The sequence below is a fragment of the Penicillium oxalicum genome, chromosome I (assembly GCF_001723175.1).
Source record: "Penicillium oxalicum strain HP7-1 chromosome I, whole genome shotgun sequence".
In the NCBI taxonomy this organism is placed as follows: Eukaryota; Fungi; Ascomycota; class Eurotiomycetes; order Eurotiales; family Aspergillaceae; genus Penicillium; species Penicillium oxalicum.
In genome coordinates this window covers 70064-96765 of record NC_064650.1, presented here as the reverse complement: position 1 = coordinate 96765, position 26702 = coordinate 70064, and the positions used below count along the sequence as shown (strand labels likewise).

At 52.6% G+C, this 26702-nt stretch overlaps 9 protein-coding genes across 9 annotated transcripts; 5 read left to right on the top strand and 4 right to left on the bottom strand.

Moving 5' to 3' along the window:
• Window positions 1–1844: 1844 nt before the first annotated feature.
• On the bottom strand, window positions 1845–2858 carry POX_a00028 (uncharacterized protein; the record flags this gene model as incomplete). The annotated part of the gene is made up of 1 exon (XM_050108978.1): window positions 1845–2858. One exon carries the CDS (start codon window positions 2856–2858, stop codon window positions 1845–1847), a length of 1014 nt encoding a protein of 337 aa, XP_049972746.1.
• A 626-nt stretch (window positions 2859–3484) lies between these two features.
• POX_a00027 (Meiotically protein) lies at window positions 3485–4662 on the top strand (the record flags this gene model as incomplete). Its single annotated transcript, XM_050108977.1, has 2 exons — window positions 3485–4142; window positions 4229–4662. The coding sequence occupies 2 exons, from the start codon at window positions 3485–3487 to the stop codon at window positions 4660–4662; spliced, it is 1092 nt and encodes a 363-aa protein (XP_049972745.1).
• A 225-nt stretch (window positions 4663–4887) lies between these two features.
• On the top strand, window positions 4888–6162 carry POX_a00026 (DNA repair protein rad14; the record flags this gene model as incomplete). Its single annotated transcript, XM_050108976.1, has 3 exons — window positions 4888–4986; window positions 5060–5681; window positions 5747–6162. The coding sequence occupies 3 exons, from the start codon at window positions 4888–4890 to the stop codon at window positions 6160–6162; spliced, it is 1137 nt and encodes a 378-aa protein (XP_049972744.1).
• Window positions 6163–8371: 2209 nt separating this feature from the next.
• POX_a00025 (Striatin Pro11) lies at window positions 8372–11129 on the top strand (the record flags this gene model as incomplete). Its single annotated transcript, XM_050108975.1, has 3 exons — window positions 8372–8477; window positions 8546–10807; window positions 10870–11129. The coding sequence occupies 3 exons, from the start codon at window positions 8372–8374 to the stop codon at window positions 11127–11129; spliced, it is 2628 nt and encodes an 875-aa protein (XP_049972743.1).
• Window positions 11130–11968: 839 nt separating this feature from the next.
• On the bottom strand, window positions 11969–12736 carry POX_a00024 (uncharacterized protein; the record flags this gene model as incomplete). Its single annotated transcript, XM_050108974.1, has 2 exons — window positions 11969–12580; window positions 12626–12736. The coding sequence occupies 2 exons, from the start codon at window positions 12734–12736 to the stop codon at window positions 11969–11971; spliced, it is 723 nt and encodes a 240-aa protein (XP_049972742.1).
• Window positions 12737–13068: 332 nt separating this feature from the next.
• On the top strand, window positions 13069–15315 carry POX_a00023 (25S rRNA (cytosine(2870)-C(5))-methyltransferase; the record flags this gene model as incomplete). The annotated part of the gene is made up of 1 exon (XM_050108973.1): window positions 13069–15315. The coding sequence occupies one exon, from the start codon at window positions 13069–13071 to the stop codon at window positions 15313–15315; it is 2247 nt and encodes a 748-aa protein (XP_049972741.1).
• Window positions 15316–15955: 640 nt separating this feature from the next.
• Window positions 15956–19774, bottom strand: POX_a00022 (uncharacterized protein; the record flags this gene model as incomplete). Its single annotated transcript, XM_050108972.1, has 3 exons — window positions 15956–17199; window positions 17256–19358; window positions 19426–19774. 3 exons carry the CDS (start codon window positions 19772–19774, stop codon window positions 15956–15958), a joined length of 3696 nt encoding a protein of 1231 aa, XP_049972740.1.
• A 3598-nt stretch (window positions 19775–23372) lies between these two features.
• Window positions 23373–24574, bottom strand: POX_a00021 (Deoxyhypusine synthase; the record flags this gene model as incomplete). Its single annotated transcript, XM_050108971.1, has 2 exons — window positions 23373–24266; window positions 24365–24574. 2 exons carry the CDS (start codon window positions 24572–24574, stop codon window positions 23373–23375), a joined length of 1104 nt encoding a protein of 367 aa, XP_049972739.1.
• Window positions 24575–26216: 1642 nt separating this feature from the next.
• POX_a00020 (uncharacterized protein) lies at window positions 26217–26672 on the top strand (the record flags this gene model as incomplete). Its single annotated transcript, XM_050108970.1, has 1 exon — window positions 26217–26672. The coding sequence occupies one exon, from the start codon at window positions 26217–26219 to the stop codon at window positions 26670–26672; it is 456 nt and encodes a 151-aa protein (XP_049972738.1).
• Between the last annotated feature and the right edge of the window lie 30 nt (window positions 26673–26702).

Sequence of the window (26702 nt, the reverse complement as noted above, 5' to 3'; positions counted from 1 at the left end):
AAGCCGACGACCGCGAAGGGCGCCAGCTGATGAGCACCAGAATCTCCGTAAATGTTCGACTGGTGCTAGAAAAGGATAAGATTTACCGCTGCCGCCTTGACATGCACGAGTTGATCATCGCAGCAAGTTGCCATCGATAGTAGAACGAAGAGCCGGAGACGATCAAGTACTTTGGTCTGATGGATGCATACTTCCCTCTCTTTGCTTCTTTCTTCTCTTTCCTTTTTTCTTTTTCCTTTTTTTTGGCCCTTGCATTTTACTTTTTACCACTTTTTGGACCTGTCAGCCCGCTTCTGACCCACCAGCAAAGTGGTTCCACGCCGCGCACTGACGATCGCTAATTGGCGTATCGCATAATCCGATAAAGTGTGGTGCCTTCGCGCAGAATAATGTTGACGAGAGCAACAAGTCGACCTTGCCAGTCAAGATCTCGTCCACCAGCATACTCGGCCTATACCAGTCCTCTGTTATCCCCCTTCAAATCGGATGTGGGACTCCCACGTAGACGGGATCAGTCATAGCGCTTGATTAAAAAAACCCTAAAGATTCGACCCTCAAGCTTGTACAATTTGGAGCAAAGACCAAAAATATATGTCTCAACGTGCCTGTGGGCATGCACAACGGATGGAAGATACGAGCGTGCGCTGCAGGACATGCGCTCGTGAAAATTAGATTGGGCTTCCGAATCGAAAGAAAGCACTACTCTTTCCCTGAGCCCGTGCAGCACGGTATACACTGTGCATTCCTCAACGACTCCCTTCTGCTGTTAGTCTGATTAGTGCAAAGCCAGAATTATGATCTGGGAACATGAATATACGCCTGGGCTGATGCAAGGGGCTTGTCCACAGTGTCTGATAAGCGTGCTAGGCAGAAACCCAAAGCGATCTCGAAGCAAATGAGACGATGGTCATACAGTAGGATAAACTCTCCTTTGCGATAGGTTCAGGGACGACGGGCACCTTCACAAAAGCTTTGTGTGGAGTCCAATTCATCACATCGACAGCATCTCGGCCCCCGCGATGTGGAGAAGAGCATCAGAGTATTGTAGGGGGCTTTGACCTCGAGCCCGACTCGAGTGAAAGGGGACGATCAGTTCGTTGACTGGGTTCAATTGCCGAGCTTGACAAGGGATGGTCTAGCCCTCTTCATCTGCATGGCAAACAGACCCGTATGAACTTCTGCCTGGCGTATCTGCTCTGATCACCAATGAGATATTTCTTCTGGATTCAATTTTAAACCAAGCCGAGGACAAGAAGCGCGAGAGCGGGGGCGGATTTTGAAGTCGTTCGCCACCTCGGGGCACCAACATCTTGATTTTAAACTCTTTGAATCTGTATGCTTGATACAAAGATCTGTTGGTGTCGAGCGGTCGCAGATCAAATTCTCGTTGACTGTCCGGCGAAAGCCAGTCATGGGGAGAAGAGGTAAATGAAGTGCAGCAGGACTAATCCATCCCACACTACCCTGACGGAACGGACGGGGACAGATGATCGAACAGGCGATTCAGGTCATTTTTGGCGTGGCAACACAGTCGTGTGCCTAGCAATTGACGGGCAGTGGCCACAAAAATCTACAGACAGTATCGTCTTTCCGGGCGAGGTGTTTACCGGACCAGGCATCGAGGTGCACCATGTCCAGTAACACGCGACTTTGACCCGGAGCGCGCACGTTCTCGTAACCCATTTGGGCTTTCCCTGGACGTTCTTGCTACGGCGGGATAGATCCAATGGATATCTGAAAATTCAAAACTCTATGTCTATATCAATGTACGACGGCGGTTGGGGCAGCGGAAGCGGGAGTACAAGACTCCATCAGACTCGATCGTGATGATCCGAGTGGGAGTATCAAAGCCCGCTACCAAGGAAGCGAGCAATAGCCTGGTCCATCCACTCCGAATCCTCTGCATTCGTACCGCCACCCGCCATGTGGCCCCAAATAGACGGAATAACTGCAAGCTCCCCGTTCTTCAGATGCGATGCCTCTCTTCGACTGAACTCTGCGGTGAAGTACTGGTCGGTCTGACATGGCATAAGAAGAATTCGGGTTGTCAGCTTCTGCAGCGCCTGTTCGACTGGGAGTTTCGTGGAATCGGATCCCAAGACGGCTCCGATGTCAGACCGTTGCCACATTTCCAGCATTACAAGAAGGTTATCCGGGTGCCAGTCGTCATAGCCTTGATCGCCTGCCTGGCTCCATTCATCAAGGGATTTGAAGCCTTGCTTTTCGAACAGACGCTGTTCGAACCAGTCGGCACTTGCCAGCCAGGCCGAGTAGGCCCGAGCAAAGGCATGTAGCCCGCGCAAGGGTCCGCCCGCTTGTGACCGCAGGGTCTGGTCATTGTAGTCCACCGAATGAGTCAGTGCGGCCTTTGGTCCTTCGAGGAACTGGTAATTGTGCAGACTGGTCTTGGCAGAGGAGCAGATGATGACTGCGGCACGGAGCATCCGCGGATACATCGCAGACCAGTGATAAGCGCACTGGCCGCCCATCGAAAACCCCACCACAACATCGATGGACTGGATCTTGAGTTGTTCCGTCAACAGCTGATGCTGAGCTCGAACACAGTCTCGGTAGTCAAGAGTCGAAGGGAAGTTTTCGGTGTTGGAGGGACTGGAAGATTCGCCGTTACCAAGCAGGGCTACCACGATCACACGATAGTCGCTCAATGCCCCCGACGTAAAGTTAAGAGTCGTGTTGATCCTGCCTCGGAAACATGTCGGAATCAAGGCCACTTTCTGTGCGCTTGCATTGAATTCTCGATACGCGATTTTGATTACGGGGAGAGTCGCTTGGTTCTGGAACGTGAAGTTCTTGAGTTCGCAGTATTGGACACCCGTCCCATCATAGGAGGACGACATGATCCCAGTAGAAGGTGTGCAGGTGGTTTGGGGCAACTTGATGAGGTGCCGGCTTTCGTCAATTTACACAAATCAAGCGCGAGCCAGGGGGACGTCCTCGTGGGCATCAACTCGGGTCCTTTGGAAACCCGGTTGAGCCAGGGCTTCTTATGCTGTTGGTTCTGATCTCGATTTGCGTCGGACTCCACCATTACCCCTCACGACTCCAACTCGGTCATGTTCGGATGCTTTCCACCGTACTCGCTCCGGGTGCCAACGTCCTCAACTATTGGCGGCAATCTACGATTGTTAGGCATCGTGCTCCGCACAGTAAGCCTTCCTCGTTTGAGGTGGGCGGATGTTCACTCTATCTATCTTTGGCGAACATAATATAAACGAGCATCGGATGATTGAATAAAGACGTCCGGCAGAATCTCCGATGACCCATCGTTCTTGAATCGAGCGTCCCTCAGAATGGAGCCCCATTTTACGAAACTGGAGCACCCGTCTGATCCCATTGGAAGAACAAATCTCCGCAAAGCTGATCAAGCTTTACACGCTGTTGGAATTCAGTCCCCGCTCAAAGCCTGAGGCAGACGCCACGTGGATGGCGGTGTCGCCAGACGGTGGCAGAAAAAGGAGCTGCGATGGGGTCAACAAGGGTTATGGAGGGTCGGACCGACGGGCATTACCTTCCTTTCATTGTGTTTCTTGTCGCTGTGAGCGGAGTCGACGATCTCATGGAGGGTCAGACGAGAACATCAACGGGCTTTGAAGGATCCCGTGAAGCCAAGCAGCCTTTCCCACCGTTGCTTGACGAATTGGCATTGCCCGAAGAGGTCCAGGAGAGCTTCGCTGAAGATGAGAGCGTGACCTCGCCGGGATATGAAGAGATTGAGGTCGAGGACGACGCCGATTTCCGGTCGCATTACTCTCTCGAGCCACAGTCTTTGTCGGATTCGGAATCCGAAGAGTCGGCCGACGAGATTGGAAGACATCACCCCTTTCGACAGTCAACCGGCTCCCTCTACGGGCCAAATGCCTTTGCGCCCCCGTTTTACAACCGCCCACCAACTCCTCTCCCGCCGTCACCTTCCCTCACTTCCCTTTTACGACCCCCGTTCTCGACCACCACGTCGCGCCCAACCACTCCTGATAGTTCTGATGTGGATACACCTAACGACACGGAGGCCGCGGTCGCCAAGTCTGCCCGGCGCGCAACCACAGTGCCCCGTGCCAGCCCCAAGGTTCCGACATACGAATACTACGGTTTCGTGCTGTATTTGGCGTCTTCGCTCGCATTCTGTACGTCTTCACTAGTCGCCCAGTTGGGCGCGAGGAGATTGAATATCGTTGCACAAAACCATTTCTAACCGCCGTCTTCTTATCAGTGATTTATTTGTTGTGGTCGTACTTACCTTCCCCATTTCTTCACCAACTGGGCATCTATTACTATCCCAATCGATGGTGGTCATTAGCCATTCCGTCCTGGCTCGTCATGTGCCTTGTCTATATCTATGTCGCCCTCGCGTCGTACAACACCGGCTACCTGACTTTGCCCATGCATAGTATCGAAAATATCGTCGATGAGGTCGCCAACGTCGCAGTGATTGATGGAAAAGCAAGGCGACGGCCCGGAGGCTCTACCAAGATGAAACCCGGAGCCACCTCATATCAAACAATGGGACCACAGAATCGAAAGGTGAACTGGCGAGAGATCTGGAGTGAAGGAACGGACGCGGTCATGGATATACCCGTTGGTGGTGTGTGCGAGGTCCTGTATGGCCAAGAACGCGATGATGATGCAAGTTCAGCGACCAGCTGAATGATTGCGAACACCGACCATACAGCTGGTGGTGCGGATCGCGGATCGCGATTTCCACTCGCCAATGACGTGGGCTGTTGGTGTCTGGGTGATGCGAGTCACGTGGTGATAGTCAGGACCGCCCCCGGCGATACGCCTTGATCCAGGGCGTTTGGCCTCCGCCATGTTTCATTTCAAAGCACCAAAACGGTCGCAGTGCACTCCCAACTGCAAAGGCTCACCAAAATGCCAAACGACCGCCCTTTGACGCCTCCAAGAGAGAATGTTGCCCAACCTGGACAACTTCCCCGTGGGCCGCTGACGCCTGAACAGAAGCGGAAGATTGTATGTCCAGTCCAAGCTCATGGGGCCCCGGTCTTCTTGCAGCATTTCCGGGTATTAACCGCACCACGCTCAGGAGGTCAATCGCATGAAGGCGAAAGCTCTCCGCGAGCAACGTGAAGTAGAGCTGGCTGCAAACGTGCGTCTTGGATCAGCCGACTCGCAAATTTCTCGATTCAGCCAGGGAAAGAAGCGTTCTCATGCTTCGATGGCCGCCCAACCCGCTCCCGCAAATGTACGAGATGCGCGAACCAACACACCCGCCTCGGGTCGCTCACTCGATGATATCAAGCCCGCGCGTAACTTCACGAAGTATGTCGACTACGATTTTAGCAAGATGACTGACACAAAAGGTGGATTCTTGACACAAGAGGATGATCCCTTCAACAAAGCACTACATGTACCCGATGACAAAGACGCTCAGCGACCGGCCAATATGACCCAAAAAGAGTGGGAGCGTCACCAATTACTTCAAAATCTGCGGCGAAATCGTGAGGGGCCTTTTGAGCCGGGGCTGAGTGTGTTGGATGATAAAAGCAAGCAAAAAGTCTGTCGGGAATGCGGCAGCCTCGAAATCGACTGGAAGTGGGACGAACAACTTCGTTGTCAGATCTGTCATTCCTGCAAAGAGAAATATCCAGAAAAATACAGTCTGCTTACAAAAACGGAAGCGCGCGAGGATTATCTCCTCACAGACCGTGAGTTTGTGTCGAATCTTCCCACCCAGGAACCCTTGCTTATGTATGCTGACCCTAAGTCCTAGCTGAGCTCCGTGACGAAGAGCTTCTTCCCCATCTGGAAAAGCCCAATCCTCACAAGTCAACCTGGAATAGCATGATGCTGTATCTCCGATATCAAGTCGAGGAATACGCATTCTCCGCCAAGAAATGGGGCTCTGCGGAGGCATTGGATGCGGAGTTTGAGCGTCGAGAAACAGATAAAAAGCGACGGCGAGAAGCGAAATTCAAGACCAAGCTGCAGGACCTGAAGAAGCGCACTCGGGTGGAAGCGTACCGGCGTAATCGACAGGGCGCCGCTGGCGGAGACTTTGGTGATGACCTCAGCACCAATCGCAAGCACGTACATCAATGGGGTCGAACAGTTGATAACCCAGAAACCGGCATTGGAGTCAAGACCTGCGTGGACTGTGGTATGGAAGTTGAGGAGTTGGAGTTTTGAGGATAGAGAGATGTGATCTTCTTAATGATCAACTCGCATTACAAACGAAAGCAGCCAAGCTCCGCTCCTAAAACTCCTTAATCCCCGGTGGCGTTCATGTTCAGCCTAATGGTTGGCGTCCTGAGTCGTTCGACCAGGTTCAGACCACACCGATCTTCATGTAGACCACACCTGGTAGAGGTACATACCTACCTGGTGTCATCGAATGCAAGCGGGAGAAAATCATGCGGTACGCGCATCTACACGTACCTACATGTACCTATTGGACTACTCCCGGTTTCCAGACACGAGCTGCCCGGGCGCCAGCCTATCAGTACCAGAACTCCCGACCCCAGCCTTTCCTGAGGTAGATGATAACCGGGCTCAGCATGAATGTTTGGAATGGATAGGGAGGTGGAACTCCGTTCTGGCGCGATGTGTAATGATCCAGACGGGCTCGCGAATCTTGAGATTGGTGAATTATGTATAGTCCTGGATGGATACATACGAAGCCACATATTGACATGAATTCTAGGAAATAGAATCCAAGGACCCAAAACACTGCAAAGCACCTCCATAAGCTCTGAATGGGTGGGTCTGCCGGGGGAGACGCTTCGGAAGCTCAACCTTACTTCCATTAGGTGTAAGTGTCTGAAATCTTTCCCTACCTCGATGAAGACCATCTGGCAGTAGATACTTTACATGGAAGGTTACTACTTAGGTTTTCATTACCTTGAATCTTGTCGAGGAGTGGGGTTTTTGTGAAGTCAATACATTACTTCCTTGGATAGAAGCCCAGGCGGCTGACCTCCATTCTTTCAACTTAGTGACGTATTTCCTTGGCTGATTTATGTACACATTTTAGCTCAATATTTATAAATCCAGGGTGGATATTAGAGTCATAGAAAGACGGGCATTGATAAGGTTCATATGTGGTTTCCATACTTGCAGGGCCGGGTAGGTCCAGGCCTACCAGATGAGTCGAGTTGCGCGGATGGACGTACATTGTGAGTTATCTACAGTCATAACCTCGGAGGGCATCCATGGGGCGGAAGGAATCATTTGCCCGATCGCGCGCTGCGTTGAAGATGCCCGCGGCCGCTCTCATTCCTTGGCCGCGACACACAGGATCGGCTTCAAGCGACGTTCGAGTCTCCTTCTCATCCGAGACATGCATCAGTCTCCTCAGTCGTTGGGATGAATTGTGTGTACCTAGCCATCACATAACAAATCAGTTTGTCTCACAGATATACCCGACCTGGAAGCTTCACGTATCGAAACACGGCGACTCATGGGCCATGTGGGCATCGGAGAGGATGATAGGCAGACAGTAGGTCAGCATGCCTGAGGTGTGCGAAATGCATCCTTAATCTGCAGCTATACTATTTGGACCGAGGGACGGAAGTTTTCCGGGCGTCGTGAACAAGACCGCAACAGTGAATAGAAACAGTCATGTATCCATATGATTGGAAAGAGTCTAGACCCAGAGCGCTGTGCCCAGGGCTTAACTGGAATGGAGCCTCTGGGCTCCCACGGCTCCAGTCAGATCGCTCGGAATGCTTATGGCCAGGAAGTATTGACACTCAATGTAGACATTGTTATGATCATTGATTTCGACTAGTCAGGTTTCTGACCTCACGACTGCTCAGTAACCTGACGTCAAGTGACCTGTAATTGTTAAAAAAAAAGAACGGAGTGAAAATCCAATCTTTCCTTTACAGCAGTACTTCCTTTGGGACTCAAATTTGTATCCCACGGCCTTGTCCAGCCTTTCAAGGGCTGGTAACCTCTTCCCAGTCTGATGTTTCAGACACACGGGCCGAACATCCAGCCCGCCGAGAGGCGCTAAAAAGAGTAGGCGGTCAGTCAATCGTGTCAAGCCCCCCAAGAAGCCACGGCCATAACAATTGAGCACAACATTAGTGCTCGAAAGCTGGACACGCAGTTCGTGGATGCCCGAGAATCCATTCGCTGAACGCGGGCGTTAGATTGGTGATTTCACTCCTGACACTTGAGTGTCAAGTTTGCTCCGTCTACTGTTCCAGCTCCCTTCGGGAGCCCTGATCTCACTCATCGCAGTGCGGACATTACGGAGTCAGGAGAGCAAGCTGCACCTGACCGTCCTACTCGGCCTATTGCGAAGTTGCAAATCCGCATCACCGCTTCACCCCACTCATCGCGCATCTGAGGCCTTCCTTGGGAGAAGCTCTGATTTGACTTTCCGAGTCACATGGCTTGGCAATCTCCGTCAGCCATGTCAGGAAGCGGAGGAATCCAAGGAGCCATGGGGGAATCGAATAGCGGTCATCCGCAAGGAACGGAATATACATTACAGGGTACGCTTGTTAATGGAAGCTGGCAACTCAATCTCCCAAGTTATCTCAGACTAACGTGCGCATGATAGGGGTGATGCGCTTCCTCCAGACCGAGTGGCATCGTCACGAACGAGACCGCAATGCCTGGGAGATTGAACGAGCGGAGATGAAGTCTCGCATCGGCCGATTGGAGGGGGAGATTCGAACTAGCAAACGCATGCAAGAATCGCTGGGTAAACATGTGAGGTTGATGGAGTCGGCACTGAAGAAAGAGCGGGAGAAGGTGAAAAAGCTCTCCAATGGGGAGTCAATCAAAGATGTGCAGGATCCAAGGGACGTTGCGCGAGAGAGCGTGAGCTTTCTCAAGGGTGAGTGGTTTCCAAAATTCGAATGCAAAACGTCAATATTGACGGTACATGGCGCTGATCATTTCGTTCAAGAACAACGTTCCGCCTCCAGGTTGGACACTGATGTCAATGAACAAGATGCCCGACAATCAGAATCGCAAGAGAGCTTGCACGAAGACGACCGTGATAAGTCTCGGACCTACTTATCAAAATGCGCCCAGGAAATTGCGTACCATGTCATTCCCACCTCTCATCCAGTACCCGACCTCACCGATCCTGACATCGCCGGCCATTTCTATGGGAACCAGCAGCTCTCTAAGCAAAACCTCGAGGACGCATTCCTGCAGCAACGAAGGCAAAAAGCCAACCATATGATTTCTCGTGAAGCCCTGCTTGCAAATAACCAACATAACACTAGTCAATACTCTGAAAATGCGCCTTTGTCGCAGGCTCCGACCACCCACAACGCACTGCCCCACTCTGTTGAGCAGGCCCAGCAAAATGAGCAACAGCAGAATCAACTACTACTACAGCAACAGCAACAGCAACAGCAACAACAACAACACTTGCAGACTCCCGTCACCGCAATTGACAATCGGAAGATGACTCCCGAGCAAGGAATGATTCACGATCGTCCATTTGGAGGAACGCAACAGTTGGCGGACGACATGCCAGGACCTACGATTACTGTGAAAGAGACCTCAGAATCTTCGCGACCCACCACAGAAAATAACGAGGACATCGATGGGTGGAACTTCGATGAGCCTTCTGAGCCAGCTCCCACGAGCGAGATAATTCCTCCTCGTCGACCTGACACGGACGCCTTTCCCAATGCCCATTTTGTATCAAGCAAATCTCCTTCAAAGAGCGGGTCTCTCTCGCACCGACGCAAGAGCTCAGGATCGCGACGGAAAAGTGAAGATAAAGGAGCCGAGAGTCGAGAATTTGCTGCGAAAACCTCGCAGCAAGATTCTAGTTTCAAGGTTCGCTTTGCGTTGCGCGGTCATCTTGATGTCATTCGGTCTGTGATCTTCACAGGCGGTGGTAGCCCATCCGAGCCTGAGATTTGCACATGCAGTGATGATGGTACCATCAAACGCTGGATCATCCCCGCAACGTACGGCACATTTGGTGCTCATGGCCCAAGCTCCAGCAACGACTTGGACATCACAAGCTACTTCACTCACCGAGGCCATGTCGGTGCTGTCACGTCGCTGGCAGCCTGTTCTCCGTCACAGAACATCTCCAACGGAGGTCGCGCTTTTGGTGATGGGTGGGTATTCTCTGGCGGGCAGGATGCTAGTGTCAGGGTCTGGGAGCGAGGCCGAGTTGATCCAAAGGCCACCCTTGATGGCCACACGGATGCTGTCTGGGGACTTTGCGTGCTTCCAGGGACAGCTGGCTCTGTCTTTGGAGATTCAAGCAGCCACTACGGTGGTCCGGACCGAGTTCTGTTAGCTTCTGGTTCTGCAGACGGCCGCATTCTCATCTGGGCTGTCAGTGCGCCTCCCCTGGCCTCCAATCCCCAGTCCGGATCACGGCGCCAGGGTGGAAGCCGTCGTGCAAACTCGATCTCCTCCGGCTCTAATTTCCCGTCATCTCCGCAACCGAGCATTGCTACTACTACCCCTTTCCATTACACGCTTGTGCACCACATCTATCGCAGCGAGTCTCCCTCTCCCACCTGCATCAGTCCCTTGTCTTTGGCAGGTGTGAACTTTGTCGTCTCTTATGCGGATGCCTCCATCCTTGTTTACGATACTCGTACGGGTGAAGAGATTGTCGGTATGGCCAGCCTAGAAACATACGATGGAACCCCTTCAACCGGCGTGAATTCCGTGGTCGCCACGACTGTTGGATTCGATGGATCCGCTCATCTGGACCCGAGCCGAGCGATGGCCGAGGAGGAAGTTGTCCATGGGGCTACAGGCTCCAGTAGCGTGGAAGGTGTTATTATTAGTGGCTATGAAGACCGGTACATTCGTTTCTTCGATGCTAACAGTGGTATGTCCAGACTCTCTGCACTGAAACATTTGCGTATCACAGTTTGCTGACTTCCGCCATAGGCCAATGCACGTACACGATGCTGGCACATCCCGCTGCGATTGCCTCGCTATCCCTGTCTCCAGATGGACGGGAGCTCGTCTCAGCAGGTCATGATGCCAGCTTACGATTCTGGAACCTTGAAAAACGGAGCTGCACCCAAGAGCTGACAAGTCACCGGTTGATGCGGGGAGAGGGTGTCTGTGCTGTTGTATGGAGCCGGGATGGTCGCTGGGTCGTCAGTGGTGGTGGTGATGGCGTGGTCAAGGTCTTCTCTCGATAATCGGACGCCACATGACGAGACGACATTTTGTACGAATGATTTGTTTCTCCTTTGCATGTCTGTGATGAATCGCCTTCCTATATTGCTTCCATGTCCAAACACTCGCGGCTTGATATGACTTTGACTGCATGAGCGCTTTGCCCGGCCGGAAATTTTTCATGCATTTGCAACGGTGTCCTATCAGCTGCTAAGTCGCAGCACACGCTCGCGTGGCTTCTTGCTGTGATTTGAATGCTTTAATACTCCCCTATGCGAATTTTGTGATCTCCCTGGCCTATATATTCCATCATGTCGAACCCGTGCGAATGTTCTGCTGTATTATTCCCTACTCTTTCTCTATGAGATTTGCTGATTGGCTTGAATGGGCATGAAAATACCCTACGCCCGTCTTAATTGTTCTCAATACAATCACCACTAGGTATTTGATCTGTGCTACGTATGATGACTCCATACCCCAAGTCGCAGTTTCAATAGTCTTCTTTGCTACGCAATCCATCCATATCAATCAACCTTTATTGCTATGCTCCATGATACCCTCGGCAGCCCCAATCTCGAAGAGGGCTTTTTATTGCCGCGATCTTTAAAGCAATGATAGCGCGGCTTAGTGTGGGCAACGCAAAGTTCCAACGCTAGTACTGCACGTCTCATTAACCAAGGCCATCTGTCTCCTCTAAACTGAAATCTGTTCATTATATTTCGTTAAGATAACGAATCATTTGATATTCGAAGAACAATAGATATTGATGTTATTGTATGATAAACCTTGCGCAAAGACCCCCACTTCATTGATTGTCATACTTGATAGTCGAATCAGCCACTATGCCACATGTGATGCCGCATCATGTGGAGCTCCATGCGCTTTTGAAGAGAACCGCTAAGCGTTTCGCTTCTTCAGAGTCCTTCAAACGCTGTTCCAGGAAGCCCTGCAAGTCGGTCCAAAATGCATCCGTCTTTAGAATTTCTGCGCCACTAGGACCAACTGCGGGTTTCGGTATGTCTTGTTCCTCGACGACCTCTGATGGGGGTTCAACTGCATCGATAGCCTTGGCGCCGCCGATGATCATCGTGCCAAACTCAACCTCCTTACCACCTGCAAGAACCTCGGGCTCGTCGGCCAACATCTCTGCGACGGTCTTTCCGGTCCCAGGTACTGGCTTGCGACGGTACAGAATCTTGATCTTTTCCAGCGCCACTGGGTTCCCGTGTGCATCGCTAACTCGTTCCCGAACCGCATCTTTGATGTCCTGAACGGTAGTTGTCAAGATAGGTGCGTTCGGTAGGGAGAACTCAAGCGCCGGGTTGCGGGCCGACTTGACTTTAATGGTAATTGATTTCGAAGCTCCGGGGGCCTGGACTTGTTGTGTCTTCTTGGGCATCGTTGGATGCGGGGGTTGCAGGCGAGGAAGAGTGTACTGCTCAGCCACAATTGATATTGTATTAGCAGTGAGATTCTGTAAACTTGGGATTTATGCTAAGCTGAAGGATAGACGACATACAGGGAGTCGCAGGCCAACTTGTTCCGGATCGAAGACATGGTCCGCTCGTAGCTTGATGGGCCGCGAGTCCAATGAGGACAAGAAAGACTTGGCGAATGCGAGCTCCGACATGATTCCGATCAATCTTAGAACTTCAAGTTGGAGATATCGAGCTCTGAATCTGTGGTGGAATACTGTAAACTTGGCTGAACTGACGTCTTCACCAAGCTTAAAGAGTGCGTAGGTCGGCTGTTGCTCTCCCCCACGTGGAGCTGGATGCAGATACTGTGGCCTGGTATTTCAGGCGCCGACACCACCATCCAGACTTGGTCTGGGCTTTTGATTCACCGCCTGCTCATCCGCCGTTATTGCCTGTTCCTACCGCCGGCGAGAAAAAATGGCTAGGAAAAAAAAAAGTTGCTGCGAAACCCGCTTATCGTCCATCAAAAGTCACAACTCTCGCCATGGGTAAAGGACGTCGTATGAAGAAGCAGGGGCCCCCTGCGCCTCTGGATGAGTCGAAAATTACAATTTTGAAGAAGCGGAAGACTGCCGACGCCGAGGCGGCCTCAAAGGCTGTCGCAGCAAAGAAGCGTCGGAGATCCGACGCCGATGAGGAAGATGTCGTGACGAAAAAGGACACCCTGAAGAAGTCCAAGACGAATGGAAAATCTGCTATTCCCGTTGTGAAAGAGAAGGAGAAGGTTGTCAAGGAGAAGAAAAAGCCCGTGCCAATGGATTCTGACTCGGAGGATGAAGAGATGGCCGACGAATTTGAGGATCTCGACAACATCAGTGAGGGATCAATGGATAGTCAAGAGGGTCTTGAACGCCTGTCCGATCTGGAAGACGATTCAGATGACGCTTCCGTTCTTGACTCCGACGACGACGGTCACCCTCGCGAGGCCATGTTTTCCGACGATGAAGACCTCTCCGATGCCGAGGAAAGATTGACCGCTGCCAACATTGAGGGTCTTTCGCGGAAATTGGATCTCCAAAGACAAGCCGAAGAGGAGGAAGCCGAACAGGAATTGCAGGAAGCTGCTATGCAGACCAACATTGCTGGTGACCGTCCCGATGTCTTCGCCGATGACCAGCCTGCTGGACTTGCCCCAGACCTGCAGCTGCTCCGCCAACGCATTACCGACACAATTCGCATTCTTGGCGACTTGAAGACGCTAGGCCAACCCGACAAATCGCGCACCGACTACATCGATCTCCTCTTGAATGATATCTGCACATACTACGGCTACAACCGGTACCTGGCCGAGAAACTTTTCAATCTGTTTACCCCTATGGAGGCATTCGCCTTCTTCGAAGCCAACGAGACACCACGCCCCGTTGTCATTCGTACCAACACTCTGCGCACCAATCGTCGCTCTCTTGCTCAGGCCTTGATCAACCGTGGTGTTGTCTTGGAGCCCGTCGGCAAGTGGTCAAAGGTCGGCTTGCAAGTTTTCGAGTCACCTGTGCCCCTTGGTGCCACCCCCGAATACCTGGCTGGCCACTACATTCTCCAGGCCGCGTCTTCTTTCTTGCCCGTCATGGCGCTGGCGCCTCAGCCTGGCGAGCGTGTGTTGGATATGGCCGCTGCCCCCGGTGGTAAGACGACTTACATGTCTGCTCTGATGCGCAACACCGGCTGTGTGATCGCCAACGATGCCAGTAAGCCGCGTGCTAAGGGTTTGATCGGTAACATTCACCGTCTTGGATGCAAGAACACCATTGTCACGAACATGGACGCCCGCACTGCGTTCCCCAAGGCCATGGGTGGCTTTGATCGGGTTCTGCTCGATGCCCCTTGCACTGGTACCGGTGTCATTTCCAAGGATGCGGGTGTCAAGACCTCGAAGGATGAGAACGACTTCATGCGCATTCCCCACATGCAGAGACAGTTGCTTCTGGCCGCTATCGACTCCGTGGACCACTCCTCCAAGACTGGTGGATACGTCGTGTACTCCACTTGCAGTGTCACTGTGGAGGAGAACGAAGCTGTGGTGCAGTATATTCTGCGTAAGCGTCCCAACGTGAAGATTGTTGATACTGGTCTCGGTGACTTCGGTAGCCCAGGCTTCATCAGCTACATGGGCAAGAAGTTCGATGCCAAGATGGCCTTGACCCGCCGCTACTTCCCCCACCGTGAGAACGTTGACGGTTTCTACGTCTGCAAGTTGAAGAAGACCGGACCTACTCCCGTTGCCAAGCCTACAGACGAGACCGCTTCTGCCACCGATAAGTCTCGTCGTCGCTCTAGCTCCAAGGCTTCCTCTACCGACGACGCGGATGATGAGGTGTATGATAAGACGCCAATCGTCGACGAGAACGGTGTCTCTGTCGACTTTGAAGGTGGCGCTTTCGGTCCATTCGAGGACGGTGAAGATGACGCCGAGCGTATTGCTCGCTCCGAGCGTAACCGTCTTCGCCGAAAGGGTCTCAATCCCAAGGGTGTGTTGAACAAGCCTAAGAAGGGCAAGGACAATGCATCCACGGAGACTGCAACCGAGCCTGCCTCTTCGAAGGTGGGAGAGGATGAGAAGAAGGAGAAGAAGCAGGCAAAGGAGGCTGTAAAGGAGACCGAAAAGGAGACCAAGAAGAAGCCTGAGACCGCCAAAAAATCTCTCAATCAGAGCAAAGGAGAGAAGAAGACCGTGACAGGCGCGACAAAGAGCGAAAAGAAGGCTAAGAGTTCTTCAAAGAAGACCAGCAAATGATTCGATTCCCGCTCGTGAGCGTCGTTTGTGTATCTATAGCTCTGGCATGATAAAAAGCATAGGGTTGTCTTCTTTCGTGGTGAATGGGACTGGCGTCTTGGAAATATACCTTGTTCAAATTACTGGAATCTACACTGTGATATTCAGAAGAACCTTGTGTTCATGTTAGATGTGCTGGGCTAGAGTCAGTGCAAATCTTTGCTATAGATGTATGCGCCCACTTCTCCACTAGAGGCCCGGCCCTTGGTATAAGCGAGTCTGAATTGAAATAGAAAAGAACCAAATTGACATTGGAAGAAGCACAATGTTCTATCATGTATTGGACTCTCACCTCACTTGGGACGTGTAACCAGTGTATGTGCAGTAGATTGAAAATGACGAAACGAAAGATTGCGAGAGACCAGGGACTCCATCCAACCAGCAGACATAGAAATTGTTCGTGATCCCACCGGGCATACTCCAACCTCATCAGCATTGAGAAAAAAGGAAGCACCCCCCTTGCATCTAAATAGAGAGAAACAAGCTGTATGTGTATATGCAGAAAGAACAAGATAGAAATCTCATGACAGATGATCTCTAGAGAACTCCCCCGAAATGCTTCGAAAAAAAAATCAGACAAAAGAACCAAGAAGAAAATATCTCAGGTTCGGTAAATCTTGATCACGTTCTTGATCGTCTTGCGACAAATTGGACAAAGATCAACCTGCTTGGCGCACGTCACACATGAGCAGATGTGCCCGCAGTCGCAGAAGACGGCGTTCTGTTCTTCAGAGTAGCAGATCTGGCAGAGATCAGCTTCCTCGTCGGCGACTTCCCAGTAGCTAATACCTTTGCCGTGGCGCTTGCCGTCCTTGTAGCCTCCGACGTATTTGTTGCCTGTCGATTTTTCGATATAGGTACCCTGACCATGGCGAATGTCGTCCACCCAGTCGCCGTCGTAGGTATCTCCGGTTGGGTATTCCATCTTGCCTTTACCGTGTCGACGGCTGAAAATGAAATCTCCCTCATATATGGTGCCAGTCGCCGAGATATGCTTGCCATGTCCGTGATAGTAGCCTTTCAGGAAGTCACCACTGTAGAAATCATTTGTGAAGGTAGCCTCAAGAGTTTGTCGACCAGTGAATCCCATGGTTGGGTGATGCCTGGATTCAGCCCAAAGGTAGTGAACGAGTCGGTCAGGACTCGAGAAGAGACCGTCGAGGCTCAACTGAGATCGTTTCTCCTTGGTAATCTTATCACCCACGATAATGCAAGATCCATGAGCAAGCATTGCATCCCCGAAAGTGTCTGCCGGAGACACGGAGCTGACTGTGGTGCCGTCTACCCGCTTCCACAAGAGGAAGTCACGGCGAATGGTCCACTTCATGTGTTTCCGAATAGACGCCTTGATGTTGGCCTCAAGCTTGGAGAAGAAGGATCCTACGGTTCGTAGGGTCTGGCTATCTGGATCAAACATCTGGATGAAGTAGAACGCATGGTCTGCCGGGGTAGGAGGTACTGAGTCTTGCGGCGCTTCGGCCGATGGGAGAGAACTTGAACCGGAACGATCGGCGGGGGAAGACGTGCGCTGATCTGCTGCGTTAGCCACTGTGACGGCGGGAGCCGGCCCAGTGACCGCTGCGTCAACCTCTGCCGCGGCGATGGCGATTTGAGATTCTGATTCTTGAGCAGCGTTGTCGACGGTCGCATTCGAAGTTTCGAGACGAGACGCGATGGCTGCGGAGCCAATATATCCAGATGAACTGGCAACAGCTTCCCCATCGGCGATGGACGGTGTCAGCTCAGGAGTATTCAAGCCTGAACGTTCCACAATTGACTCCTCAACCTTGTCCTCGGTGTGAATGACGGGCTGTGGATCAGGAATGCCGAAGATCTTTGCGTCGTCTGAAGAAGCAAGTCAGTACACATTTTTATGATGAGAAGAAGTAACTAGAGCTTACCCTCTGAGATTGTTTCCATCCAGAATCGCACAGGGGTCTCAGATGAAGTCAACGGGACGTTAAGGTCGGTAATCAGATCCAGCGCGAGCGGAGAGGAACTAGGAGTTCCTGCCTGTCCAATGTGCCAGAGACGCACTAATTCCGGACGAATATTGTCTGTTCCCGCCGATTTCCAGAGAGCGATCTTCTTGCGCAATTCCACGAGACGAGACGAACGTGGCAGGGTCATGTACATGACGCCGTTCGAAGCTTTGGCATGCATCATCAGGTCATAGCCATCGAATAAGCTATCAAGCTTGTCATAGCTCGCCGATGAATACACCTCTACTGGGACGTCTGCCTTCTTCGCGTCACGGGCAGTTTGATATAAACCCGTCTCAAAGTATTGCTGCATAGCTTCCGAGGTTTGCCAAGGTCCTCGAGGGCCTGGGAGCATTTCAGACGCCAGGTCACTCCGGACGTACATAACGTTGACAGGAACGTCATGTCCCTTCTTATGATCCACGGGTTCCGATGCTTTGAGGCCGAGATGAGGACCCAGCGCGGTTTTGTTGGTCAAACACTCCACGCGATTATCACTGCCATCGTCGAAAGCAAGCCACTTACTTCCCGGACCAGCCGGGCGTAGAATACTGAAGAACTTTCCAGAGGTGCGACGACCACGGTGAACCACATACCCATAGAGCACATATTTGGATCCTTGACCGTCAATCACAAAGGGCGCAAGGTCCAGCTCCTCGTCCAGCTCCACCCGGTTGAATGCGAGCTGCCAGCGCATTGACTTGTCCAGTACATGACGACCCAGCTCCACATGAAGTACAGGAGGTAGAGACCATCGTCCAGGCTTGGCTCCCAGGTATTCTCTTACAGCCTGGCCTGTCGACTGAGCTTGGTCGGCTCGAAGGCAAATGCGTGAGTTGTACTGAGTGGGCAGGTAGTTCACAGCGGATGATCCCTCGCTCTTGGACGAAGACGATTCCAGCACTGGACTATCAAACAACTTGGCGAATTCCCGACCAGCCGCAGAACCCGCAAGTTCGATCTCTAGTGTTCGCCGCAGGCGCTCCCAGAACTCAGAGACATCGCTCGAGAATTCGCGCAGATTACGCAAGGTCGAGGTGATTCCATCCGTGTCCACGTACTGGTGGGACTTGCTAGGACGGCGCAGCTGCCATAGTAGCTTCTGTAGCGCATCACATAGAGGCTTAGGCTTGACGTCAGAGTTGGTGAGGTGCTCGAGAACATCAACACCCTCGATGATCTTGCAGACAGGGGCGAGGTGAAGCCAGGATGCCAGGCCGGCCACTTCGGCGCTGTGATTGATGACTGAGTCACCCAGAGGACGATAGCCCGTTAGGGCGAGACTGTCCCAGGTGGGCTCCGAGTCACTAGGATGCCACCACAGGGAGCGCGTGGGGTCATCGATCACCCGAATATATGCATCAAAGGCAAGGGTATCGTTGTTCAAAAGTGCCCGATGCTGCCCGCGCCGTCTTTTGTGTATTTGGTCCCACGGACCGTGGAAGTAGGTCCAGCCCCAATCCAGATTGTGGGGATTGAATTGGTGACACGAGGATTGCATCCATCCGGTTCGAGGTTCCTCGGGATTGTACACGATGACACCGATCTGCGCTGCCACACGCCACGGGCCGGACGACGGAGCCCCATCCCTGACTTCCGTGGCCTGAGCATCGGGAACGCTTTGGAGATATTTGGCCTTGAACTCATTCATCCACGCCGCTGAATCATCTGTAGCTGGCGTTTTGACATCGAACTCTGAGAGCACATCATCGAGTTTCACCTCGGCTTTGCCTCGACGAACAGTGAACTCGGATTCAGGGATCATCTCATCAGGCGCGGGCATGGTTGGAGAGCACTCAATGTAAACGCTGAGAGAGCCCACGTTGTTTCCTCGAGGATAAAACTTGATCCGCCACCAATAACCGCCCACAAATGCAGCGGGGGAACGCATGACCTTGGCGCGATTTGGCGCCTCACGTGTGCCTCGAACTCCTTTGAGCGTCCACGTGAGACGCACCTTTTCCCTGGGGATGTACTCGGGATCATCTAAGTCCCGGAAGAAGTTGCTCTCCCAGTAGGCATCTGTAGTAGACCGTCAGTCTTTCGGCACGAAGCACCTTCCGCGGAGGTTGAGGGGAGCGAAGCGTACGATCACATGCGCTGTAGTCTTGTTCCGAGGCGTTGATCTCCTTCATTTCCTCCTCATCCGGACCCGATCGATCTTCTTCAATCTCAGCCCAGTATGCATGCTCGGTATCTTCGACCGATTCGATTGATGTTGAGGCAGGTTGCCTGGGGTCACGAGGTGTCTCTGGGGTCGTCTCCGATTGCGGACCTGAGGGGACGAGGTCGATTGTGAGGGAGGTGGGAGCCATTGGGAGATTTAACTGAGCCATAGAGATGTCGGTAGATTCTTGAACCTCGCCGTTCTCTCGACTAGAGACAGGAGGGACCGAAGTCGGAGAACGTGATGAATGATCCTCTTGTGAGGAATCCATGTTGGTTGAGTCGGTCTTGGACGACTTAAATCAACTCACCCAACACTGGCGAGACGGGATGGATAGAAATCAACCGCGGCCGAATTGGCCGTCTATGAGTGCAGACTGCGTAGTCGACTGTTCAACTTGCCTGCGGGCGGCCGCGAATCGAGCGAGTTTATATACTTGCCCTTTCTCCGGGGCCAAAGATTGTGGAGGGCGATAAGCCTTATCCTTGCTTATCGGCAAGGGATCGGCCGCTGTGGAGTACGTGTAACGATGGTAAAAAGTCAGACACGTAGATTTCCCCTCCGCGAGTGGCCTTCGAGATGCCAGAAGAAAGCGAAGGATTGTGAGAAAAAGAATGGACTGAGAGGAGAAACATTGACTGCTCAAAAGGGGGAGGCAGAGCGTGTGAGAAAAAGAGAAGGAAAAAAAAAGAGAAGGGACCAGGAACCCGAACGAGTCACCCGAGTGGGTCTTCCGAAAAAGGGATCACCAGAGGGTAAAATCGCGCGATAAGAAAAGTGAAAAGTCCGGGGGGAATTGGATGGGCCCCATGGCGAACTCCACCTGGCACCAAGTGACCCATTTTTGACATTCGGGTCGACCTGCCGATCAATTTCCCTTCACCGTTTCACCTCGGAGTCCATGTCGTTCATCCTCGGACGATCCTCGTCCTGAGCATCCCGGCGATATGGACCAGGAGCCTCCGGGCGAGCCCATACTGAAGGAGGCCTCCCTGTCGGCACCAGATGACGCCTCATCTTATGGGTGATTGCCGGACGCTGCTCAACGGCACGAAGACAAATCTGTCAGATGCGTGGTACTAAGTGGCAATGAGTCGGACGCACGCTCTACCGGCTCTGCAACAAGCCACTCGGCAGAAGCGCGAGGCATGAGAACTGACCTGGTCATTCGCTCGATCATCCGCGACCCACCGGAAGAGGCTCCGTCTCATTGGACTCTCCGTTCTCGCTCGGCGAGCGGTGATGGGGTCCGAGACATTGCCACGCACATGAGGACTGTAAAAAAAGGTACCAGCACTGGAGATCCGAAGGTCCGGAACAGGAGCGGTGGGAGTTGGGATTGGAAGTTGGGGCGCGGAAGAAGATCTGTGGCAAGGTCCCCTTCGGTACTGTCCCACTACCAATCAATGCAAGAGTGACATTTGTCTACCAACTGGCTCGGGAAAGTCAGCTATTCGCCAGGAGATATACTGTACTAATTTCCCCACGAAGTCCATCTTCAAATCTGCTGTATACAGGTACGAGGTAGAGTACATTACACAGCGGTCACTGACAACTTCTATATACTGCAGCTGCCGCGTATATACTAGTATCTGCCCCTGTCAATATTCACATGATCACCCAGTCTGGGCATCCCGTCCTCAGCTGATCGGGGATCAGCCATCGTCCAGTTCCACGCGGCTTCCAGTGGTGATCAAGGCCCCATGGCCATCTACCCGTGCATATCATCTTGAATTGAGGCTCAGGGTCTCCTGCTTTCTACTAGTATGGGAACTGCCATGAATATAGCCTCTTTCAATTAAGTTACAGTTTCATATATTCACAATTGACCCAACACTTTACCTGAACCCCTTTATTGGCCTGTACCCGTGGCCCTCTCAACACATGGAATAGACGGATGAGGATGGGTTATGCATGGGTCAGGTGGATCCAGGGGGATGAATAAGCTCAGCCGCCAATCATATCTTTTCTGGGAGATTGTCCACTCCGTAAGGGATTGAAGAAACTTGGACTGATTTTGTGATGAATCCCCGGCCAGTCAATCTCTCGTGATTGCATTTGGCATCCACCTCGTGATATTCTGACTGGATGTCAAGGTTTCTAGATCGGTGTGATTCGGCAGTGTGTGTGACAGTGCGCAATATACCTACTGACTCCTGACAGTGTATTCTCATGCCCGGAACAACAAAGAGGAATATTAACGATCACGAGACTTTCGTTGCATCACGGAAAAGGGTCGGGTTCCGTTCCAAATTCGAGGCCAACAGGAAGACCGCCCAACCAAGTGGTCGGGTCGAGACTGTCGGATAAAGTATTGTCAGCATCTCCCGAACCGCTTTTGGAGAACCATTTTTTTTCTATTCAAGTCTTGCCGTCAACCATTCTTCGGGACTATCTCGTAGTTCTACAAAAAGGGTAGTTGAATCGTTTGGAGTGGCAAGTCTGTATTTGAGATCCACTATGGATGGCGATGCGGCCCGTCGGACGCCTTTTCGAAAAAGGTGCTCGCTTACTATGCCATACGTGATATTTACACACTCCCTCCGACAGTGCCCGTGTACAGCAACATGAAGCTGTGTAATGGAAGTGTATTCTGTGATATGCCTGGGTCCAGGGTCCCGAGTCTACCGACACTTCTCTGGCATTTTGATAAAGACACCATGTCCATATTCAGCTTGCCATCGAGCTGGTGACCTGAGGGGGCTCCGCCCACAGGACCGGAGTCCCGAAGTCGCTCTGCTACATATTCCGAGTCTTTGCCACCGCCGAAGGATCCCCGAGACAGACCGAATGGACACACACGTACACACACGTACACACACCATATGTTTAGACTCGCCGAAACAACACTGAAACCACTGATAAATTGCCTCATAAATCAAGTTGGCGGGTCATCTTTGCTTGTCTTTGCTTTTCCATTTTCCGTCGTTGTTCGTGCTTGATGACACAGCCCCGCTTCAGTTGCGGTGGTCGGGCTCCCACCTAGGTACCTACGTACGTAGTAGCCCTGGCTGCTAGGCTCGCCGACTAACGATCGAATATACTAGGTAGCTGAGTACTACTGCTCACTACCGACCTCGTCTGCCGTCCAAACCTTAGATCAAGTCACCCCGGAACCTCACTCTTTGGGTGACAGGGTGACAGACAAGAAGGGCCGGGGCCTTGTGAAGCACTAGGTCTGAATATGGAATCGGCGGTGTGTCTTCGCTTCAGGAAGAACTCGAAGAGAAAACGAAGACATTAAGCAACATAGGGGGAAAATATTGAAATTCTCTATCCCTGTCCAGGACAGGTAGACTACCCGTGTTATGTTATGGCCAACCGCATATGCATGAACAGGGTTGGTCTCAAGAAGGGACACCTGTGGAGCTCGGATTCCATGACCCACAACTACTCTGCGAGGTCCACGACCCAGTCCGAACCGTGTGCCTCAGATGCCCGGGGGAAAGCTGGGCTTCCACGTGTGACCAACGCTCACAATCTGTATGTGGTTCACGGTAATCAGACGCTTCCAGTCAAAAGCCGTCCAAATCGCGATAGGGATTCAAAAATCAATGACAACCAGTCGCTCACATCCAGCTGTATTCAGAACATCTCTGTGCGGCTACACCTCGTGGGCCAAAAGACACATGGGCAGCGAGCGGGACATGCAAGACGTGAGATCTGCCTGATGTCGGAGCCAATCAATTCGCATGAAATGGAGCGTTCTTGAACAGATTGGCGGAGCGACACGGGTCCCTGCATGCAGGTGGCCGGGCGGGTAAGACTGGACTGGCGAGGAGCGGTATAGTGGTCGCGTAGTCGCATGGCCAGAAGCGCTCTTTCTTCTCTGGGGAAGAGGGCGATGAACTGGGTTCATTGCTTCCCATTTAGTTTTGCGCAGGCGCTGGGGTGGTCGTCCCTGACTTGGCAAAGGAGGCGGCAACAATCAGGGGAAAGACCGCCGTTGCTTCAGCGTAGACCTTCACGGCCTTGGCGTTGACCTTGATCTTACCCCAGCTGACAGCCTCGTCGGGTCGAGCACCAGCATCACTGCCGTCAAACTCCTGTGCCGTATTCACATAGACGGCATGTTCTGCTCCATTGCGCATCAGACAAGCGTTTGCAATGTGATGCTTGACCACACCTCCTCCCAAGATGATCATGCCCGCACTTGCGGCTCGGACCGCCATGGTGTTGATGCGGCGAACGTCGTCCACAATGTCCACACGCAGCCGTTGTGGTGAGGATTTGAAGGTGTGGAAGTAAAGCATGTCGCCTAGGGATCCGTCTGTCAAGGCAGGACAAAAGACCGGAATGCCATTGCGAGCCGCCCAGTAAAGGACCGAGTCCTCGTTGTTGATCTCCCGACCCAATCGTTCGGTGATACGACTTGGAGTCCAATGAAGCTCGTCCTCTTCATCTCCCGTCTCCTGGGCCTTTTTCTTGGCCGCTTCCTGCTCCTCAAGCATCCGATCCAGTATCGGCACCACCCAGTCCTCAAAGGCACAGTAGTTGTTGTTCGGAACCAGCAAGTTTCCGATTCGGTTCAAGCCCTTGGCACGCAAGCCGGCTCCCGGCGTGCTGAAAGAGCCCATGTAGGTAGGAGCCAGGCACTTGATCAAGTCCTCCTCCACGCCGCCCGCCGTGGTCACGATCGCTGAGACATGTTTATGTTTCACAAGATAACGCAGAGTGTCCCGGAGGCCGGATGAGATGAGATTGGAGGTGTACCCGAGGAAGATTGTCGCCCTTTCCCCGGTTTCGGGATGACGAAAGGCTCGCTGTCCAGAAAAAGTCAGAACCGAGGCAGAACAAGTCCCCTGCCCAGGCATTCCTGTCCCCCATCAGCGGACTTCGCGTCAGGCCTAGTCTTACATACCATCTCATTGATAATTCGGGCAGCTTCAGCGACGGCGCTGCCTTGAAACCCCATATGGGTCATATTCTCAACCATCTCAGCAACCGTGATATCGCGACCCTGGAACTGGTCAAAGTCCACACCACGAACGATTTGTGTACCCTCAGGAACCGGCTGTGAGGAGACGAGGACTGAGTCGGTCGCCGACGTGGGGGGCGCAGATGTGGTCATCGTGGCGAGCTGGGAGGTGATATGAATAGGACTTTTGGACGAGCTCTGGACACTCGGTCGAATCGAAGCTGGCTGGATCGAGAATCCACGCACACCAGACCAGAAATGGTATCAATTGAGAGATCAAGGCTGCACAAGCCAGGAAGACCACGTGGATGTAATACGAAAGGCTGAGGTCCAGATGCGAGATTGGGGAGAGGACGAGGTTACACTGATGTTCTTCTGTAGCCCTTGACAATTTTTTTTGCCCCTCCGGCCTTCAATCGTGAGAATCATCAGCGGGGCTCCAGGCCGCCTTAAGGCACTAGTATTGACACCTCAGGCCTCAGATCTACTCGCGGAGAGTCAAGTTGACATGATGATCGGTACGACCATTACCGTACATTTGCCATATGCGCTTCATCAAAGTGAAAGCACTCTTCGTTGATCCCTGGACTCAATGGAAATCTTGAGCATCCTTGCCACCTAAAATGGTGGGCTTCTCACCATGATAATGCATCGAAATGATTTTTTTTGTCATGATGTTCCCCAGCCCGAGCTTTCTCCCGTCCGATTTGAACGTGCGATTGTGCCAAGCCTTTCTCGGCTCTTGAGAGCCGGGTTGACACTGCCGTCACGAGGCCCCCAGGAACCAAAGACCCTTTCGCACGAATTGCTCCGTTCACAGCCTCACTGGGATTCACCGATCGTCTGTGGTTGCGCGTCACGTTTCATCAATGCCGTTGACTCGACATGCACACAGTAACGTGAACACAGGGCTCAGGTTCAATGGGTCCTGCTTCTCCCGGCTCGCAACCTAGTCATCCCACCGAGGAATGCCGAGCCCTTCTCCCACTGAATAAATGGTTAAATCGAGCCCGGGCGCGTGCCGGCTGTCGAGGGAGAATTGGATGAGTCCACACCGTAGAATTCATCATATGTGGTCGCCCGGTTGCAGGGCCAGGCGTGCGGGCGTGTCGGTGGCGTGCACGGACCAGGCTTCCCCTTTTGCGACCTCTGCAGTTTTGGCGAATCCATGTATCCGTTCTTGAATTTAGACTATCCATGGCCCAGTCGAACAAGTTGTCTCCATTTTCCTGGCCTGCCAACCCAACACCAGTAGGAGGTTTCCAACCCTCAATCAGGGATTCAAAACTCACGTTTTCCCCTTCAGATACCCACAGAGAGGCTGTATATGCCAGTATCCAAGTTTGCGCGAGCTGTCAACACTGGAAATCATTCCAATCGCCGGTCGGCCCATCTCGAATTGGCAGCCCAATTAGGTCCTTCTTCATGTGGTCCGTGCAGAAGATCACGTGGTAACTATCTTCTCGTTGGCTCGGTTCTCCAGAGGCTGCAACTGGAAGGAAAGTGCAAGATCCCATCCTCAAGACTCAGTGGCCTGTCTGTGCATTCCTGCGATCTCGCGACGCAGGAGGAGACTCGAACGTCTCATCTTTGTTCTCAGCCTTTTCGACCTTTTCCCTTCCAACCCAACATCTCTGTCCGCACCACAGACGTTCCTTGAGTGTCCGGATCACCACATAGCATGATCTGGTAATGTCTTCTCGATTTCCCCCTTCGTCCGGGTTTAACTCCCGTGACCGCTCCCCTCAACGCTTTGGGGATCGCCGACAGCATGGGGGGCCCCGAAGTGTAGATGATGGGAGTCCTTCTTTTGGCCGAGAACCACCGCGTGGCCCGCGCGCGCTCGTGGATTCCCCTGGTCGAGGTGGCACTTTCTCCAGCAATGATCGTTTCAGTGGAGGAGGAGGAGGTGGTGGTGGTGGAGGTGGAAGTGGAGGCGGAGGAGGACTCCCTGGAGGAGGGGGAGGTGGCGGCGCTGGACGTGGTCGCGGTTATGGCCGGGGAAGCGACTTTCGAGATCGAGACCGAGATCGAGACCGTGACATACGAGATCCACGAGATCGCGACTTCAGAGACTCTCGAGACGGCCCACCTCCATTCCGGCGCGACGTGGATCGCGACTACGGTGGCCGTCGGGACAGAGAATTCGACTCGCGCCCAGATCGCATTGGATTTGGTCGAGGACGCTCTCGATCACCCACTCGCGACTTTCGAGATGCACGCGATCTTCCAGCCCGTGATTTCGATCTAGTGCGCATGCGACGAAATTCACGGGACAGTA